At 34.2% G+C, this 21,630-nt stretch overlaps 1 protein-coding gene across 1 annotated transcript in view; it reads left to right on the top strand.

Annotated features, from left to right (window-relative positions):
- Positions 1 to 21,630, top strand: part of TUSC3 (tumor suppressor candidate 3) — a 99,386-nt gene that overhangs the window by 46,851 nt on the left and 30,905 nt on the right. Inside the window, exon 6 of the mRNA XM_015862354.2 lies at positions 5,518 to 5,607. Within this exon, the coding sequence (XP_015717840.1) occupies positions 5,518 to 5,607 (90 nt within the window). The remainder of the gene's footprint in view (positions 1 to 5,517; positions 5,608 to 21,630) is intronic.

Here is a 21,630-nt window from a genome sequence, read left to right as displayed (position 1 = left end):
GACTTTAATTCATTCTTACGACTCATCTATGGATATTTTTCATATTGTGTGTAGTGCAAAAATGAGGAGGGATTTAGACTTCAGCCCTTAGATATTTGCAGAGTCATTCATTTTATACTGATAACAAGAAGCAATCCAGGTTCTTGTCAAGACCGTTCATTTCTGAAGCAGGGAGCAAAAGGTCAGACAGTGGAAGCTGAGCAAATTTCTAACGTTTTAGATAAGGAATTGCTACATTTCAGACAACAGTTCTAGTGCCGAGAAAATATTTGTTCAATTAACTAGAATGTAGAACTGGGAGGGCTTTCCAAAACAGTGTATGTACCAGATTGTCACCATGCTTTCCTGCAAGTAATTTTCAGTTTCGTTTTTGGTGTGTATTTCAGTTTTGCCTATGGTGTCTGTGAAGGCAAAGTCTGTGTTCAGAGTACAAGACATCTGCCTAGGAGTTGATTCTTCTGGACAAAGGCTGTGAAATCACTTCAAGGAGGAGATGAATACATGTATTTACTGTTGTCTCAACAGTTAGTGATTATGAGATATATGTTCTGTGCTGCACACTGCACAATGCCTATATCATATAGTACATTCATCATTAGTTACAGCTCCAAAGGAACTTGAAGTCTGCTAGTAATCCTTTACTTCTTTCTTGAAATGAGGATAGATAAGCAGTTTGTTTTATTCCAGTATACAGAAGGAAAAAATCAGGCTCCTATACATGGGAACTCTAAAAAAGAGGTGCAAGTCATGTTTAAAGATACAGAAATGCCTTCTTTTTGCTTGTGTACTTGTAGTTCCTGTCCTTGAAATGTCTGTGCCTTGCTAGAGATTCTAATAAGTTGTTCTTTAGAAATTGAGTACAAATACTGCAGCCTTTTTTGAGTGCAAAAGGAAATTTAAACTGGGTAGAAGGGATTAAATTTCTTGGGAGCAGTAGTTGTGAGTTGGATAAAATTTACAAATGTAGAGTAATTATAGAAATTGGGTACAGAACTGGCTGCTTGGGTCTCCTCATTTTTGAAATTAGGCTTCTATTTAACTATTTTTATAAATGAATTTTCCTGTTTTTCATGTGTTGCAAAATTATCACCATGTTTTGTGGTCTAAACCTGTAGAGAGATATAATGAGCTTCTTTGCATAGTACCTGCTTGCAGGAAGTTTTATTTCAAAATGCATGCCAAATGGCCTTTTAAGCCTCTAATACATTTGTTAAGTAAATTGGCAGATAGTGTTAAGCAATGTTTGTACCTCTGGAGAAGTAACAAATCACACCTAAATCATTTGACAAAATTTTGAAAGTTTGAGAATAGTAGAGAAATTTTCTCCATGTACTTGTAAGACTGCATCTTAATACTACTTCAGTGTTCTGAAGGAACCCTATGTGCTTAGTTACTGTTTGTCTACTCTTAAAAAAACTTCTGGTAAACCCAGACACACCACTGGTGAATTCAGACCTGTTCCCTCTTATCAGAACTAAGGCTGAGATTTTTCACTGTGAAACTATTGAGAAAGACTCCCACTTGCAATTTGTTCACAAGGTTCTTGAGCAGACAAACCTATTTATATATATGGTGCACTTGAGGTGAGCTTTGTTATGTTTGAAGCCATCCTGTGGATATTTGGTCCTTGGACCATAAAGTGTTGAAACTAATCATTGGTCCTTCCCTCTCTGTACTGCTTTTGTTGATCATTCTGTTCCACACTTTGCTGTTATCATTTAGATGCAGATCAAGCAAGCTAGATCAAGAAGCTCCTAAAATATCACAGAATCACAGAATCACAGAATGACCCGGGTTGGAAGGGACCTCAAGGATCATGTAGTTCCAACCCCCCTGCCTGGCAGGGCCACCAAACATACACATTTACTAGATCAGGTTGCCCAGGGCCCCGTTCAACCTGGTCTTGAACACCTCCAAGGACGGGGCATCCACAACCTCCCTGGGCAGCCTGTTCCAGGACCTAACCACTCTCTTAGTAAAGAACTTCCCCCTAACGTCCAACCTAAATCTTCCCTCTTTTAACTTAAAACCATTTCCCCTAGTCCTGCTATTATCAGCCTTTTCGAAGAGTTTACTCCCCTCCTGGGAGTAAGTTCCCTTCAGGTATTGAAAGGCTGCAATGAGGTCACCCCGCAACCTTCTCTTCTCCAGGCTGAACAAACCCAACTCCCTCAGCCTGTCCTCATAGGGGAGGTGCTCCAGCCCCCTGATCATCTTTGTGGCCCTCCTCTGGACCCTTTCCAAAATCTCCATGTCTTTTTTGTACTGAGGGCTCTTTTGTACTTGGACACAGTACTCCAGATGGGGCCTCACAAGAGCAGAGTAGAGAGGGACAATCACCTCCCTATCCCTGCTGACCACCCCTCTCCTGATGGAGCCCAGGATCCCATTTGCTTTCCGGGCTGCCAGAGCGCACTGCTGGCTCATGTTAAGTTTCTCATCTATCAGGACCCGTAGGTCTTTCTCTGCTGAGCTGCAGAGAAATGCAGCTAAATCCTGAGCTCCCCTGATAAAATTATGGCATGCAGTTGGTAAAATATTCTGGGAGTATGATGACGAGAAAGAAGGGGGCAGGTGTATGAAAGGGCTGTCCTTGGTGAGGTGTGTGTTGTACCGTATCTGTAGTACTGGGTAAGTGGAGTTATAAATCCTCTTACGCTCATAGAGGAAAATGCCACAGCTTTTTTTTTGTTTTTCTTTTTTTGTCTTTCTCCACCTTTAATCCTTTCTACCTTTACAAGATACAGTATGATACAACCCTTTAAGGTAAACATGAAGACATTAATCACATGTTGCAAGTCATTCATAGAAGTGTGTTTGTAGAAGCTGGATCTGGAGAAACATCAACTCACAATAATGATAAGAGTTGTGAAAAGTTTGAACATATGGAAACCAGGGGGTTTGGAATGTTAAGCATGGGATATCACACTATCTATAATACATGCGTGAGTTCTAAAAATAGTGAGGTATATTTCAGACAAGTTTTACAAATACTAGAAGTCTGTAGATTCCACTTATAAATACTGTGGAACAGTACCTCAGTGATAGCAATAAGAGAATATGGAGTGGAGCGAAATAAGTTTGAATGTCAAGTATTGTCTATAGCATACCAAATGCCTGCTTAAGGAATATGATGGAAATGCTAAAGTACCTAAACTAGATTAAAAGGTTCTTCCAAGTGTTTTCTCCAAGGTATTTTTTGTTAGATGCTACCATGTTGTGAGGCTGTTTATTTATACTAGCAGACATTAGAGAGCTTCAGTAATTTGAAAGAATTCTTAGTTATGAAGTTCATAATAAATAAAAACTGAGGTTTTTTCTTGTTTATGTATGGAAACAGATTTGACTCAAGAGACTAAATTATACATTTATTTAAGAATAAGTAAAATGTTAATTTTCATTAAAAAACAAACAAAAAAGAGACCAAACTGTTCTTTTTTGGTGTTTTACTTTCCAACTGTCTCAGTCTTGGATTTTCATCTCTTATGTCATTTTTCTTACCCTCTTCAGTTTCTACACTTTTACCTTTACATAAGCTATCTACTGTATGATTCATCACCAAAATTACAGTATAAATTCCCAGCTAAAATGATCTGCAGGATGTTTCTCTTTGCCAGTAATTGAAGCATATAGTCTTTTCACTTTATTGCATATTAATAATTAAAACATAATCTGTTTGCTGATAATCACTACCAATACGCTTTCATTTGCCATATTAATTACAATACTGTTACACTTCAAATCCTGTTATGTACAAAATGAATCACAGTTTATATTTAGCACCAAGAATTTGTTCTTAGTATAGTTGCAATCTAACAGCATATTCTAAGAATTATTATTAAACCAGATATGATAATTACAGGGGAAAAAAACATTCTTGCTATTTTCTTTATACTGATTTTAAACTGTCAATTGTAATAACACATTTAAAATTGTTATGTACATACTTCTAATGTCTTTCCTTTCTGAATTCCCTGGTTATTCTTCTGGTTCTCTTCAGAACTTGAGAACTTTTGGCTTTGGTCTGGGAAAAGGAATTATTAGGGTGAGTTTTCTTGGTTCTTCATTGGGAGGAGGATAATTTCTTCCTCTTTGCTGTAGGACCTATTTGGGGATACTTTAAAATTTTGTCCTTTATTCAGTGATCTGTGACTACACTTTAAATCAAAATTTAAAGGATAAAGGGATGCATATCTTTTCCCTTTATTACCCGGAGGGCAGGTTTTCCCCAGCTTCCTTATCTCTGTTTTACCACTAATGTCATCATGTGCCTCCTCTCCTACTATTCCATACTGTGTCTTGTGTTACTTGTATTGATGTCTCTGCTATTATCTCATGCCTACTCTACACCATTATCTTGGTCATAGCTAATTCATCCTAATGAGAGTAGAAAAACAAACAAAAGTTGTGCACTACTGAAATTCTCAAAAGTAATATAGATTAGGCATAACTATCTGATCTGTTTCTATAACATGGATGTGGTGCTCAGGAACATGATTTAGCAGAGGGTTGTTAGAGTTAGGGTACTATGGTTAGGCTGTGGTTGGACTTGATGGTCTTCGAGGTCTTTTCCAACGTGGGTGATTCTATGATTCTATATAACCTGTCAAGATTCAGTCCTAAATTGTCTGAAGTTGGTTCAAAGTGTATTGCTAGAGAGTCCATACTGGATTTACTGGGATAAAGAACTATGCTGGTTTAAATTTATCTAACAAATACATTGGTTCCAGAAAAGTTGAAGAGCTCTTCCCCACCTTTTTAGTAAAAAACAAATTTTTATCTTTTCTGGCTTAGCAAGCCATTCTGTTAAAAATAAATGAAAATTTTACATTTGTGATCCATCTGCTTATTGATATGACTGTACTGTGCTGGGGGGAATATATATATACAGTAAAATGAGAGTGTATGGAGAAGCTGGACTAATTTATATTGAAGTTTTAAAATGATTATTTGTACTAATAAATCTTAAATATGTTTCTAAATATCTAAATATTTATCAGAAACATAACAATTTTTCTCATTTGGTAATCAGAAGGTATTACACTTTCCTCTTTAAGATTGTCATAGTGACTACTGCTATGACCAACTGCAAGATGTATTTCCCGTTTTGATGAATTCCTAACCTAGCACCAGTGAAGGAAATTTCCTTTTCTGTTGTCTCAACCGTTGTATTTTGTCGTAGCTAAAATGAATCATAGTCATATAGTACACACAGTGGGAATTTCTTAAATGGGTGGATAATTCAGTTTTTTTTCTGTTGTGTTTTTATATTGTTTCCTATAACTTATAGCAAACTGCTAAACTAAAGAAATAACTTCATGAAAGGTTGCAGAAATCTTGAATTGCAGTTTTCAGTATATTTGCAATGAATGCCTTTCACAGTCATGAGTGTTTTCTGCCATATGGGTGTGTAAACGTGGCAGTTTCAAGTTCATATAAAGAGATGATTGCTTCAAGTCAAATTCTGAAAATCCGTCTTTGTAAATAAATGATTGTATTGGTCTTCTGTTTTTCTAGTGTGTTGTATTTGCAATGACATCAGGTCAGATGTGGAATCACATCCGTGGACCCCCGTATGCTCATAAAAATCCTCAGAATGGACAAGTGGTGAGTTAATTCCTTTAATTGTATTTGGTGGTGAATCTGTGACTGCAGATATTTGCCCTGTGTGATACTGGGCCAGAGTCTGAGGTCTCAAACTCTAAGCATATTCTGTTACAGAATTTTTTGGTGTTTTAGAAAATTCTGCTGTCTTTGATTTGAACAATGAAATTTCACAATTCCTTTATCATGCTCCCAGCTGCAGTGAATGTACTGTAAAGTGTTTCATAGCACACAGTTTCCACTTTTCAGTAATAAATGGATTTTGTCTTTTTGTAGAAAAATACTCACTTACTGTGAAAAACTTTTTTTTTTTTTTTTTACTTACACAAACCTTTGAAATCTGTAACCTTTTCCTCTTAAGCATTTTAGTTAGAAAAGATGACAGAAGAAACACATTAAAATATTTGCCATTTTCCATCATACCTGTCAGATTCCTGCTGAATGTTCAGAACTTTACGTAATGCTTTTTCCTGTATTTCATTACTCCTTCAATTTCTCTATCAGCTTCTTGGGAAGTTACCATTAATTGAACACTCCTGAAATTGATATTATATGCTGATTGAGCTGTCTTTCAAAGAGTTTTCATCCTTGCTCCTTTCTGCTCATAAATTAACACCGTTCATCAGAGCTCACAGGGAGAATTTGCGTGCGTGGTGGCAGGTTGGGGTAGAGAGGACTGTGTGTAGTTTCTGGTACTCTTCCTTACTTACTACTTCCCTAATAAATTGTTGTGAAAATTAGGCAGGAAGCTTTTTTGTGCATGTATGGCATGTTGAGCCATGTTCGGCTTTGACCAACACTAGTTAAAAGAGATTGGCTGATGTCTAGGAGCTTAAAAGAAAATTAAAAGAAAATTTATTCTCTTTGTGTCTTATCTTAATTGGACTAGCAAAAGAAAAAAACAAAGGTTTGATTACTGATCTGCTTTGTATCAGGAATATAACAGCATACTGTGATCTTAAAGTAACATGATTCAATCTGTCAACTATCTTATGCAGAAGTAGAGCTGGTAGTGTAGTAAATAATCTTTATAAAACAGTTTATGAAAGTTTTAAAATTTTTCATTACTGACTAGCAGTAATAAACTTATGAAGTTTTCCTATAGAGTGACAGAAAGAGAAATACTGCATAGAAAAAGCACTGTTTCTCTTAAATTTGTTTGTTACCATACGTTGGTTTATACACATAAAGACTTGATTCTGAAGTGTAATCTACCTCAAATCATTTAAAAATATCCCTTTTATCCTTCCTCAGTCTTTGCAATCTTGTTTTGGTTTTCATAATATGAACTTAGATTCTCTGTGAATGTGTGTGAAAAGGTGCTGCTTTGGTAGTACAAACACAAGCAACCAAATAGTGAAAATAGCGGTGAGACAATCATAAATTCTAGTTGCTAAAGTGTTATATTAGTCAACACGTATACCTATCTATTTTTATTCCCCTAGATGTCTTCAGGTAAGTTATTTTGATTCTCTGATTCACTTTCCACGTGTTCATGTGTCAGTATTTTTATCTCCTTGGAGCTGCCTTGATCAGTAAGTAAAATGTCAGATTCTAAGAATTAAAATTGATATAGGTAGTTACAGGATCGCCAAGCTCCTGAGTAATTTAACATATCTCTGACCAGTTCTGTTGCAATTTAAAGCTTTGATTTTTACAAGTGCTAGAAGCTTAAGTATTTTTTAGACCATTACATGTCATTTTTTTTTGCAAAAAATATTATTGAATTTTTTCCTGTTTCATTTTATCTAACAGTCATCAATGTTCCCCTGAATCTGAAGTCATAAAGCTGCTGATACAAGGCTTCTGTAAAATGTATTCAGCCATGATAATAAAATGTAGCACTGGTTTTGTATTGTTTGCAACTGCTATCTTTATATCTGAATGAAATTTAACTCATTGCTTTATTTCCAATGTCCAGGACTTAGTACCAATTCCAAATTTGCATGCCAATTTTGTATAAGGATTTCTTGTATAAAGTACTTACAAACTGCTTTCAAAAATCATTTAAACTCTCATTTTCAAGAGAAGGCGCAGAATATCTCGCCAAGCTTGGTTGTTTTATTGTTAGATTCAAACTTATATAATATAAATATATTCTGTCATTCAGAAAATTTTCTTGTCATAATTTTAGTTGGCACTTCATTTATCTTATATATATATATACACTTAGTTTTTTAAAGATGAAAAGGCATTTGTTTGCTTTCCTTAAACAATGCTAGTTCTTAGTATCATTTTATTGTAGGAGTACTGCTAACATTTCTTAATTTTTTTACTTGTTCTCTGCATTTGTGATTCTTTGCTTGATTACCAAAATTACTTTTGAGTAATTCTGTGATTATATTCTTGGAATGGAGCTTTTAAGCCTTATTTCTGTAATTCCGAGTAGATCTGTTCTGCAAAGTTGATGCACTCTCTCACTGACCTCACTGAATTGTTTCCTGTATTCATCCCTACATTCAGCTAATTTTAGTTTTTGGATTCGTATACCGTCTTTCAGTACTGCTTTAGGTTGACCAAACGAGTTCAAACTTGTTGTGCTAGACTTCTGTCTTGATGTTATCTGTTGTATTTTTTGATAACAAATTGAAGGACAAGATAGATCTAAAAATAATGAAAATGGTTTTGAAAGCTTATAATTTTCCTTCATTATTTAGAAGAAACGATTAGAATTTGGAAAGTTTGTGTGGAGGGGGAGATACTGTATTTTTCTTGTCAGATATTAGATGCCTTTCCTACACAAGTTGATGCCCTGTGAAATGGGTAATAGTTTTGTTTGCCGCTATATTAATTGGATTCCATTCCTGTGTCTTGTATTTTCAGAGCTTGTTAAAACTGTTCAAGTGTAACAAAAAATATGTTGTTAGGAAGTACTTTTTATACATTTTGGTAGTTCTTTTAACAGAGCAGTTCAAATATAAGTATCTCTTTTACATTACAATATTGTTTAACAGTTTTAAAGTAGAAGATTTTTATCCAGGAACTGTCTTTAAAGTACTACTTTTCAAATAATCTCCCTGATGGGGATGTCGAGTAACCTGTATGTTTCTGTAGTTAAATGAAAAATGTTTGACCTCTCTGATTCATTTTTCCATTTGCCAATGTAAAGATAAGGTACTCTGTGAAAATTTATATTTGGACTAAGAAGATAACTAAATTCACAGCATTTTTCTATAGCTAAGTAGCAAAAAAATAAATAAAGAAAGAAATCAGGCAAGTATAATAAAAACTAAAGCAGGAAAAAACAGCAAAACAACCACCTGAACTATTTCTTGGAACTGTTGTTAGAAATACCTTCCCTCTCAAGCTCAGTAAATAGACTTCTTGCTTCCAACATTTGTCTAAATGTGTATGAATGCATATTGTATTTGGAATGTGTGGCCACATTATTTGGTTCAGCTTCAATATATAAAAATGTCATTTTCTGAATGACAGAATATATTTATATTGTATATTTGTATTTCTTTTGGAATTTTTTTTTTTTTTTTTTTTAAGTTCACACAGGTTATTGTCCCAGTGTCTGACATAAGATATCCTGATTAACCTTGTACCACAGCAGTATTTTGGTGCATCCATCAACAATAATCATGAATGTACTACTGAAATTAATACTTTATTTATTTGCTGGAATAAATAATTTATATATATCAAGTTTATATACTTGATAGAAGTGAGAAGTAGGTTATTTACTTAGGGTTTATTCAATGAAATAGATTTTCTGCATTAATCACAACTGAATTTTCTCAGAAACTTTTTCTAGTAAAGGGTTTCTCTAGTCTTTTCTTAAAATTTCCATCTTGATTCAGTAAAGGAAAACTTTAGCAGTGTAAGAAGCTAATGTAAAATAAAGCAAAGTATCAAGTAATTCTGTTAACAGATCAGCACATTAAAATGAACAACACTGTAGTGTTTGGAAAACTATTAACAGGTGCATCTGTCCTAATGTTTGAGGTTGAAGGAGGGCTACTCATAGTTGGCACTTCAATGACTTTCTGTATAACAAATATTTCTACTTTGATATCAGAAAAGGGCAATGTTACCCAACATTTTGCACGTGTTTTTTAATGTGGGAAGAGAAGGAGAAGAATTCTCATGACAAAACTTTTTTGGATGAGAGATAAGAACTTCTAAATTATCAATTCTTGAAGCATACATGCTGTAAAAGATTAGATAGGCTCATTTTATTGCAGTACTGTATTTTGGCTCTGTAAAGATTGAACACATTCTCATCAAATAAAAGTGGATTTTGGACAATCAAGCAGGCAGCAAGCATTTTGTCATGATAAAATCCAATTAAAAAAAAAAAAGCAGCCAGATTTTAATTGCTGCTCATAACAACAGAAATTCAATTTTAATTGATCAGTATTTTCAAGTAATAAACAGTTCTTCACACTGCCCCCTTTCCTTTTAACTCTATGTTGATAGACTTCTAGAAGCAATTCAGTTTCATTTGGAAAATGAACTGTTCTTTGCAGAACAGTTTTATATCAGAAATCAGGTAAACTTCAACATGTGAAGCTGAGAAGCATCTTCAGGTAAGATGACAGAATGCAATAGTGGAAAAAAAAAACAACCACTTTTTTAGGAAGAGAAAAACAGAATGATGCATGGAAAAATACCTATTCATGTAGTCCTGTTGCGTATCAGAATTTACTGTTTTAATAAATTGAGCTTCTGAGCTAGGTAGGAATCTGGTTTTTCTCTCTTCCTGCTCTTTTCTGGCTGTGCTTCCCCTTAACTGAATAATTTTGAGTGGAGGATACCTGTGAGGAACATCTAGGCAACCTGCTTGTTTGATTCTTGTGTGATTGCTCAGGACATTGTCATAGCCAATTTTAAATGCATGCATGGGCAGAGATTTCCAAAACCTTTCCAGGCAGCCTGTTGTAGCATTTGACCATCCTTACAACTCATTATATTTTACCTTTTAATTTAGTCTTTTTATCCTTCTAAACTTTATTTCCTTTAAGAACAGACATAGTAAGTTTTATTTGATTCGGCAGGTGCAATTGACTTTAATATGATTAAACTTTGCCAAGCAGTACGCCTCTTCAGAGTTGTATCTTAAGTGGTGGCATAATTATCTGATAACAAAGATACTCTCACTGGAAATGAGAAGATATTAAGCCTGGAGATTCTGTTCACTGTAGATGAATAGAACTGTTCCTGTACCTTGAGACTGTTGTTTGTTCTAAAACCTTAGGAAGTATTTTAAACAATTTTGAGGGAGTGAGGAAAGAAGAGAGGAAAACTCTACCAGCATTCCTTGTTGCATAGCATAGTCTTTTCCTACATCAGATTATTTTGCAAATATTTCACGTTCCCTTCCAGAAGATAACCTTTAACAAAAGGGTGCCGATTCCTTTTTTTGTTGTAAAATTTCAAAATTGTGTCATGATTTTATTATCAAAATGTGTTCTATCCTTCAGAGACTTCCGGGGTTAAGGATCTAGTATGTTCTTCTGTTGAAGAGCATTTTAGTCTCTCAACAGTTTTCTAGTAAACATTAACATTGTCATTTTAGTGTAGCAATGTTGGATTTCTCTTACACCTCTGAAAAATGTCAAGAGAAAGAACAGGCATTTGAACAGCTGTCTAAATTTTGCTGCGGTTTTGTTTTAATCGGGAAAACAGCAGCTATTTACTACTTGCTATTTATATATATATAATGCTATATATATATATATTTATATAATGCTTTTTATAAGTTTTCAAGGAAACAAATTAGTCTGGTCGGTCCATCTCTCATGCCAATATTTGTTCCTTTCTTTAGCTAATTTTTCATTTTTACTGCTTCTGAAAGAACAAATAATAGAAGATGACTAATTTAAAAGGTAAACTAAAAAGTCTTATTCTGTACGCATATTGTACTTCTGGGTCTCTAATAAGGAATAGGATCCTGCGCTTTTATAGCAAATACTTCTCTGAGTTAAAACATTCTACTGTTTTGCGATATCTGAGTGAATTAGATGTATTGCCAGTAAAATGTTTTCTGTGTGAAAACAGAACTTCAAAACTGAGCTCTGGAAATATGCAGAATTATATGGCTATATTTGTACTCACAGCCATTTTGTCTAGCACTAATCTGGAGAGAATTTTGACAATAATAGTACCTTGCCTTCTGAATGCGCATTTAACCAGAAGTATACTACAGTAAGTGGAAGTAGTGCAAGCACTGGATCAGCTGCGCAGATTAAGAACAGATTTTAAGAACTGATTTATGAACCAGATTGAATTAAATACAAACTGTTAGTCATTTTGAATCTCAATAATAAATCACTTGTTTTATTATTTATTCTGTTAGGAAAATACAAAGTCACAGGAACCTGGTGTGAGTGTATATACTACTGTAGGAACTCACAGAAGGATTGTAGTATGTTTGTTTTATGCTCTACGACAGTCTTTCCACTATCATAGAGTTATATCATAGAATGGTTTGGATTGGAAGGGACCTTTAAGATCTAGTTCCAACCCCTCTGCTGTATATAGAAACACATCCTGCTAGACTGGTTTATTGGAAGCCTCATCCAGCCTGGCCTTGAATGCCTCCACGGTGGCATTCTGAGAAACCTGTTCAAGTGTCTCACCACCTTCACAGTAAAGAATTTCTTCTAAAATCTCCCTCATCCTCATTCTATTAAGTCTAGGACTACAAAAAACATATTACAAACCTTGAATATCTTGAAAAATAAAAGCAGTAAACAGGCTTGAATTTATTATTGCTCTCACTTTTTTCCTCCATTTCATTTCCTGTTCTCCTGTTCTGTTCTTCCTGTTAAAATGTGTGAGTGCTTAGTTTCCTAGCCTTTAAGGGCTAGGAAAACTTTCTAGAAGTAACAGATTAGACTTTCATTAAAATCACTGTTACTCAGTTTTTTCTGTGTAAATTGAAGATAGAACTTGGGATATTATGGAGTCCTAAAAATAGACAGATCAACTGAAATTGTAAACACAGAGCAATGTGGGGAAGGACAGTTCCTATACATTTAGTGTAATACCAAGTTAGCAAGTGCTGTCCAAATTTATAATATTGGTTAGAGTTTTTTCTTATCCTTTGCTTCTCAATATTGTTAATATTGGACAAATGGCACCATTTCATCTAGCCCTGTAGTTCTAAGTGTGCAAGAACTCAGAAGCAGAAGGGGCCTTGTATGATCAGTCAAGGGCAATTGCAATTTTATCAAATTGCAAATTTTATAAAAAAAAAAATTTATCAAAAAAAAATTGCAAATCTTATCAAAATCTTAAACGTAGATTTTGTTCCTCACGCTCATATCAGAGCAACATTGTAACACTTTGAAAATGTTTTTAATTGACTGATTTGCTATTTATTTGTCATGTTTGCCTCTGAGTTGAGTTCCTTCTTGTCTCTTGTTTTATTTACAGATATCCTTCCCAATAGCCTTCATTTTCTAAAGCCTAGACAAACTCTTTTGCTCTTCTTTCCAGTAAAATAGTATTTTGTTCTTTTGAGTTGCTTCCTGCCTATTACAGACAAATCCTGACTACAGGTGATGAATAGTTTATTAATATATATTGCAAGTGTGTTTTATATCCGGAATCTGGCTTAACTTTCTGATGGATAGATCACAATAATGAACACCGTAATAATGGACACTTCTTTCTGAGTTGTTTTTCAGATGAGAACATAATTTGTGGAAATCCTTCTCACTTCCCAAGCAGATGGCTTTCATTTTTTTTTCCCATGTAACGTAGCGTTCTTTTTAAATCTTTAAGCTGAATCTGTTAGTACCTGTTTTTGTACATAAGTAATCAACTTGATACTTATTAAATTAGTCCCAAAATGTTCCTCTGTTAAATATTTCTAAAAGCCAGTTGAGCCAGTTATTCAGTGTTCTATAATGTTTACTCTAAACCCATTTTTCTAGCTTTAAATGTAGCAGAATGAATTACTACAGTCCAGATAAGTAATACCACATTTGTTTGTCAAGAGGATTAGTTGCCTTATGAAACATATTTTGTCTGCTGAATATGTTGTCAGTTTCTTTGGAATAATTACTTCATCTCATTTTTCATGTTCCTTCATACGTTTAATTGTTCTCTATTTCAAATTCATCCAAAAGCATCTCAAGTTAATGAAAGCCAAATTTGCTTTCATAATCCACATGTTTCTCATGTATGCTAATCCATAGCTACACACTAGCATACTCTGATAGACTCAGGATAAATATATTAAATATAGGCTTTAAGGTTTATCTACTAGTTTTGAAATGAGGCTTTTTGGGTTTGCCATTAGTATGGCATAGATACAGTCTGCCAGCTGAAAATACTTGTCTCCCTTTTATTCATCATTATCATTGGTGAAGACAGGATTCAGAAATTAGGTCATTATCACCCTTTACTGCATATTAACTTCTTCACTTGCTCTCTGTTTTAATGGCTGAAATGTGAGCTATCTCTTTTTGTTTCATTTGCAGAGTCACCTCAGCTTACTTCTTGACAACTTTCATTTTATCTGTAAGCTTTCTGACCTTTTAAGAGAGAAATGTATTTGCTAGTCAGTCTCTTTTCCACTCTTTCTAAGGTCTGGTTCATTATTATTCCATTTGGGGTAATTAATTAGGCAGGTCTGGAATCCATTCCTGAACTGACATTTATTTATTTAAAGATGTGTGGGATTCAGATACAAGGTAGCTTTAGGAACTATAACTGTTAGTTTGTGATTCATTCAGTTCACCAAATGTTCTAGTATAGATGACTTCCCTCATTAATTTTTCATTTCACTTGAACTCTTTTGAAAAATGAAATCATAAATGGAATGTTTTAAATGTTACTGCTCATCTTTTAGTCTAATTTACTAAATTAACATGGGTCATTTTCTCTGCAATTTTTATACTTCCTGTGACTTCACAATGCCTTTTCTCTTATGAAAACTGTACTTAAACAGTATTGCTTCTTGTTGAGCTTGTGAGTGACTGAAGATATAATCTACCAGTTGTCACATACATATCAGTGATGCCTTCTGTTCTTAGGATCTGTTTCAATTGCTATGTTGAAAATTAGTCTTACATCTATAATAAGGAGGATAAATGCTTTTCAACTGTTCAGCTTTGTGATATCCTCCACCATGAATGGAGCCTGTGTTATCTGTAGAAATCTTTCTCTTTCTCCAGGGCCTGAAATGTTGTTCTGAATGTCAGCTTATTACTTTCTCACTTCCATTTTTCTGTGAGTTCACCTGCATCAGTACTTAGTTCAGATAAGGAGTACCCTTAGGAAAACCTTAATCACTTTTATTTTCACCTTACATGCTTGTATCATGATTCTGTGATTTGGTTGTCATTGCACAGGGTTCATGGAATGTGTTCCTTTTGAATGAAGATAAAAGGTGGATTCCGGGAGTTCACTCAGTGTTTCCTGCTGCTGCTGTTTTTGTCAGTCCATAGAACCAGAGAGGAACTGCTTTGAAGTAGAACCACATGAAATATGTAGAGTGGGTAGTGGGTTCTGAAAATCAATAGGTACCACTTGCTCATTGAAACAGCAGGTAAACATCAGCATTTTTGCATCAGTTGTGATCATCTTCCAGTCAAGTATTGGCATGTCCTCTGTTATGAAGGGTGATACTGAGCATGAGCTCCAGTTCCATGAAGACATTCCAAACAGAGGTTTGTATCTGATATCCCTGTTCCTGCAACAAGGCATGTCTTTTTACCACATACGCTCGTATATGGTAGTGGTTCCTCAAATGAATGTTCATCATGTTTCTTGCTGATATATGTATAAACAAAAAAAATGCAGCTAGAAATAACTTTGATATGTGTCGGTGTTTATCTTGGCAGCTACACAATAGACATCATCTATGTTAGGCTTCTCTTACAGAGCTGCTCCTCTGCATTTCTGATGTTGCAATGCAGACACTAATATTTTCTGTTCTCTGATTATTATTTCATTTGCGGTGATTTTTGTTTTGCCTTTACTTGCACAGTTGCAGATGGGAGGGTTAATTACCAAATGGCACAATCCTTGAGCAGGAAAGACTGTAACAACTGCTGCTACTGTAGAAGTTCTTTGACATAACTTCCAACAACATAATACACTTAAACTGTAAAAGGATACCATTTACTACTCCAAGAAATAAAAATTCTTCCACAAACAAAACTCAATTTAATAATTTAAATATTTCTCCTTTCAAAGATGATTCTATTATTCCTAAAGATTTTAATTTGTCCAGCTTAAAAAAAATAAATGAAATAGGGCACATTCAAACACACAGAAGTTGCATTTTAATATCTATAAAAAAATAGTGTATTTCTCAAAAGAGTTTGCTAGAAAAGGATTGCTAGATAGTATTAAAAATACTAGTTTCAAGGGAGACAAAAGACTAACCTTCAAACTTTTTCTGACTTTGTCTCTTATCAGTCATGCAAGTGTCAGAGTCATAATGTGAATACTCAAGAAGGCTTTGAATTGTCAATAGACGAAGCTTCCTCTTTGAGGTTATATTCACTGGAACAGAAGAGATAACACTATTATCAGTGTTCTTATAGTGTAGCCAATTTCTCATTGCACGTACTGAAATGTGTTTTTTTAATACAATTTAGATATTAGTATAATGATAAATACATCAGACTTTAAAAACTGAATTCTGAACTGTATCTAGTCTGTTTCAGTATAAAGTTCTACTCATATGTCTCAGATATTTGTGAATATTTTCTGAGAAAAAGTGGTTTTTAAACACAATTCTACCCCACCCACCTCCACTCTCTTTAATTTTTGGGGGGAAATTGACATTAAAATCTACACCTATTTTGGGGATGTGAACCTTGGATTGAATCATCAGCCATCTGGAACTTTAGCACTGGAATATAAACATATCGAATAAATACCTGCCCTCTGTATGATATACATTATTTATGATGACTATACCATTGTTTTGGTTTTTTTTTTTTTTTTTTTTGCTTTTGCTCGTTTTGATAATGCATGCAAACTCAATATTTTGACCACTGAATGTATGAGTTGGTTTGAACTGGAGTTAATGGACTTGTTACTTTCATCTTGTACGTATTGATTTCTAGGCTTCTATTTTTTAGTTAATGAACAAAATCCGAATGTGTTTTAGTGCACTGTGCAAATTGTACATGATAAGACAGTAACTCTAACCTTTTATCTGTGGCTCACTTCAAACTTGCTAATATTTATGCTAAAAATCAATTGAGGGTTTAATCACTGCTAGTGGACAGAGAGCTGTAAATATTTTCTTTTCATCTGCTTTCATTTGTAAGTTACTGTTAGCCATATGTCAACTAACTCATTTAAGACCATTTCCATGAGAATTGAATGTTATCTTCACTACCAGATCTAGGTAGTCATAAATCCTTACGTCAGTTAGGTATTCTGAGGTAAGACGTTTTACTTGAGTAAATTCTCATCCCTGATCTTCTAATGTAGAGTTTAGCAAATAACAATTGACAGTTGTTTCAGTCCTTAGGTTTCAGTGACCATCTCTTACATATCAGGTATATGAAAATAGTCCCCTGTGACCATCATTGAAAATAGTAAAATAAAATAATCGTCAAATGTGCTAGATGCCTGGAAAATTCTATGCAGATAAAGTTTAGCTGAAAGCTAGGTTATTTTATTGAGCATGAGAAAAAATATTCCATATTTTATAAGTATTAGAACTAATCAGTAGTAAACATTCATTTGGTATAAACAATATCCAATGTAATGTGAAGTTGACTATGTTGTTTCATCTTTAAGATATCTAAACATTTGGCATCTGTATTTGAAGTTGGTCTTTGGTTTTGTTAACCAGTTTAGCTTACCTTTTTAGAAAGACACACTGCAAGTGTAGATCAAGGGACTTGTGTTATGAATATTGAATTTCTATTAGGATGAGCCTGGAATCTATTGAACTATTCAGAATAATGTCCTTCCAGAAATATTCTTTTTTCAGTGACTATTATCACTGTTTTCTGAAAGTAGGGCATGGAATTTGATGCCTATGGAATAAAGACTACCTGGAACAAGTGTTTCTAGAAAAGTTTGCAAAGTCAATCATTTATTATTCAACATGGGGAAGAGATTTCTTTGGTTCATTGATGTGTAATACTTTTACATTTAATATCAAAAGAAAAAACTTGTAGCAGAAGTCAGTGATGCACAAAGCTGCCAGCAGCTTGTTAAGAGTAGCTTGAAGTTTTCATGGAGCAGGCAAAAAAAATTAAAAAAAAATGAAAAAAATTAAAAGGAAAATTATCTTACTTTACTGATCTGTGACTATGACAATAGAGTGATACCTAAATTTACTTGAAAATCTGCCACAAAATGTTTATATATTTTCTGGATACTATTTAGACATACATTTTTTAAATTTCCAAAACTGTTTGTGAATTTTAAAGGTATTTTTTAACTAGTTATAACGTATATTTTTGTCATGTGCTCTTTATGGGCAGTTCAAGAAACACAATTTAGACTCTAATTCTTCATAGAAAATTGATAGCTCTAAGCTGAAGAGTTGGTATTAATACTTGAGCGAGACAAAGGCATCCCTCTTTCAAGTCTCCCCGTAAAAAAGATCTGCAGACAAAAGCAACAAATTCCAGTCAGCTGGTTTTCTAAGGAATGAGGCTGCATATTTTTTGATGGATTTTAGCCTGTGTGAAACCTGGTAAAAGCTAAAGGAAAGTTGTATAGGAGAGGTAGAAACATTACTGAGTCTGTCCCATGGTCACTAAAAGCTTTTTTGTATTAGCAATTACATTTGATAAGTTTTCTCATTTATACTCTTTATAAACTATAAATAAAATCTTTAAATCTTAAAGGTATCATGTCATCTTTGTAAGCAGATAGAAGAACATATGAACTGCAAGAGAGATGTATCGATTCCTTTTTTTTTTAAATTGAATTGATTTTCAAACTACGAATGGAATGTTGTTTAATTTACACTAAAAGGCATTGTAAGCTTCTAAAAGCATGGGATAAAAGATGAGGAAATTTAGGATATCACAGCTTTATTCTTGTCCTGGTTTCACTTGGGATGGAATTTACTTTCTATGTAGTGTCTGTACTTTGGCTTTAGGAGAAAGACAATGTTGCTAACGCACATGTTGCTGAGCGTTGCTGTATGGACCCAAGGACATTTCAGGTTCTCAGCCTCTTGTAGAATCAAGCAAGAAAGGGGACTGCACAAGGAACTGGGAGGGGACAGAACCAGGACAGCTGATCTAAAATGGCCAAAAGGGATGTCCCACACCCTATAGCACCATGCAGAAGAACTATAAAGCAGTGGGGAGTTGGCCGGGGGACAGAAGATACAGCTCAGGGACTGGCTGGGCCTCAGCCAGCAGGTGGTAAGCCATTGTTTCATGGAGAAGTACTGTGGAAGAGTGTTTTCTGCCATTGTACTGCTTTGTTGGAAATAACCCTGAAACAATTTGAATGGAAAAAAAAACACACTTTGGCTTTTTTTTACTATTGAATGCCTGTAAAATGATTGACTCTTAGCAGACTACTCAGGAGTAACATCTTTGGGTTATAATAGCCAAATCAAAATAACTTTTAAATATGCAGAAGTCAAAAGAGTGTACGTTGTTTAGAATTATAAGGTCAGTCTACTGTAAAATCTGTTTCATGCACAGTTTAATACACTGTGGAAAAAGCAATGGAAAGTACACAGGATGAGCCTAACTATGGAAGTGCTTCTGTAGGTGAAATGGTCATGGCAAACTAGGAATGCAGATGACATGCAAATCTGAGTGAGATCTGTTAAATAATGACATGGAAAGAAGGATGAATTTTCAGTTTATTCCGATTAAATTTGAAGGCGATGTCTTCAAATATAGTAATTCTGCACATTAAATAGAAAGCTGTGAAACTCTTGCTTCAGGCTATTACAGATATTTAAAATGTACAGCTTTCAAAAAGCTGCTCACAAACTCATAGATATAACTAAAATAAAAGCATGAGTTACAAAATAGTTGAAAATACACTGCAAATAATTCAAATGTGTGTACTTCAGGAAATGTGAAAATGCTAGAAGTATAGTCACAAGAACTTTTTAATCAGTTGCTCATTTAAAAAAAAAAAAAAAAAGCAGAAGTTGAGAAATAGTACAGAAATAGTACAGGCAATTCTCATCTTGATGTGTGAGTGTAATCAAGGAGAAGAACGAGCACATACATTACATATGGTAGCTTCTAGCCATCACAGTTCTTTTCTTTGTTGAGGTGGGTATTAAAGTAAAAATCAGTGCTTTACCCATTACTTCCCTGCTCAACCTCTAACTTAAGCTTATTTGCAGAACCTATTCTTCAGTATTATTGAAAGGCATCCAGACTTCAGCTTTTTTTCTTGTGGCATCCTATTTAGTCTTCTGAAGCTCAGTTAAATTTTACATACAAATAATCGTTAAAATAAAATTCTTTAATACAGAGTAAATTATTTTACTTAATAGTTTGTAACATGCAACTACGTGCCTTATTGCATTCTATCTATCTTTCTAAATATTGATGTTCTGCAGTTTGATGTCTAGGAAACTGTTAGTGTGAAAAACTTGCTCTCTTGAAATAGATAGCAAAACACCTAGGTATTTCTTTCAAATCAGCTTTTCATACAGATTATTTTTCATACAGAGAAGAAACCTCTGTGCTTTTTTACAAATAGCACAGCACTGGCACTCTGCTGTCATTGTGAGATTTTGTAACCAGAGCTTTAAAATTCATTATCCACTGTATAAACTAAACAGATGGAAAAAACTTTTCTTCCTTTTTTTTTCCTTTTATTTAAAGGATATTTTGGGAAATTGCCTCTTGTGCTAAAAGAATCACTAATTAGTTTTTAAGAACTGAGAAGAATCCTCAATTGTCCAGAGACTTTAAAGGGGACAGAATTCATTATGCAGCTGACAGTGGCTCCTCTAACACTGGGAACAAGCAATGTGTCAGAATGGTGGGATGTCTGGAGTAATGATATTTGGACTGTGTTTATGTTGTTAAGTTAAAGTACTTGCCTACATAGATGTGTTTTGAAAACTGACACAGTACTGAGTTGTTGACTTGAGTTTTGTTGTAATTCATTTAGAGAAAGCAAGAAACACAGCATTAGAATTTGCTTGTCTCAGCAGTAAATGAGTAGATTAATTAAGTTTAGAGAAGTGCAGCAAGTTGAGGGAAGTGTTCAGTCTTGATTCAGGTTCAGCTAGTGAAGAAGTTTCCCATAATCTTGAGTGATGAGGCTTCCAGACCCTTGATCAGCTTGTTAAGCTGTTTTTTAATTTTTTTTAAACAATTTATGTATGATAAGTATATCTTTAAAAACTATACACAGTCCTTAACTTTTCCAGTTTTTCTCTTCTTTATAGAACCTTCAAATGTTACTCTTCTTTTATCTGACTGGTTATTTTTGCCTTGATTTCCAGAGTATAAATTTTTATTCTTGACGCATGAAAGCTGTTGGCCTATGCTTGCAGCTCTTCACATGGTATACCTACGTATAGGTATAAGTATATAAGTATACCTACGCCCACACTTGCTGAGAAGATTGTCTCTCAAAGCCTTCCAGGCTTTTATTTTTCATAAGTTACAGCTTTTCATAGGTAATACAATGTTGTTGTTGTTGTTGTTTTTACCTTTCTAAACAGCATATCACATTATTCCTAAATCTGCAAATGTTGTTTGCAAGTTTTATGATAGCAGATTATTCAGTGTAATGCCAGATTCAATATACAGTTCCCACATTCACCAATGTTAAGTATCATCAAATGAGTTCTGCCCCCAGAGAGGTACAAAAGGTTTTAATTAATTTCTGTATATTTTATATACAAAATTGCCACAATATATTTGGCCTCACATTTTTTTCTTAGTGTTCAATTAATATTTCTCGTTTTATTTTTATAATAAAATATTTTCAGAACAAAGTTCAGAAAAGAAATTATTTTCTCAACTTAAAGCATCAAATACAAAGCACTTGAAAGGATATTCTTTAATTTGTAAGCTCTCTTGGGTGGTATTTCAGTTTTATCCAGCTACCGAGGCTGCAAAGACTGAAAGCATATTTTCCCTG

This window comes from Coturnix japonica, chromosome 4, assembly GCF_001577835.2.
Source record: "Coturnix japonica isolate 7356 chromosome 4, Coturnix japonica 2.1, whole genome shotgun sequence".
In the NCBI taxonomy this organism is placed as follows: domain Eukaryota; kingdom Metazoa; phylum Chordata; class Aves; order Galliformes; family Phasianidae; genus Coturnix; species Coturnix japonica.
Note: the sequence above shows the minus strand (reverse complement) of the source record. Positions and strands in the feature narration are given on the sequence as shown.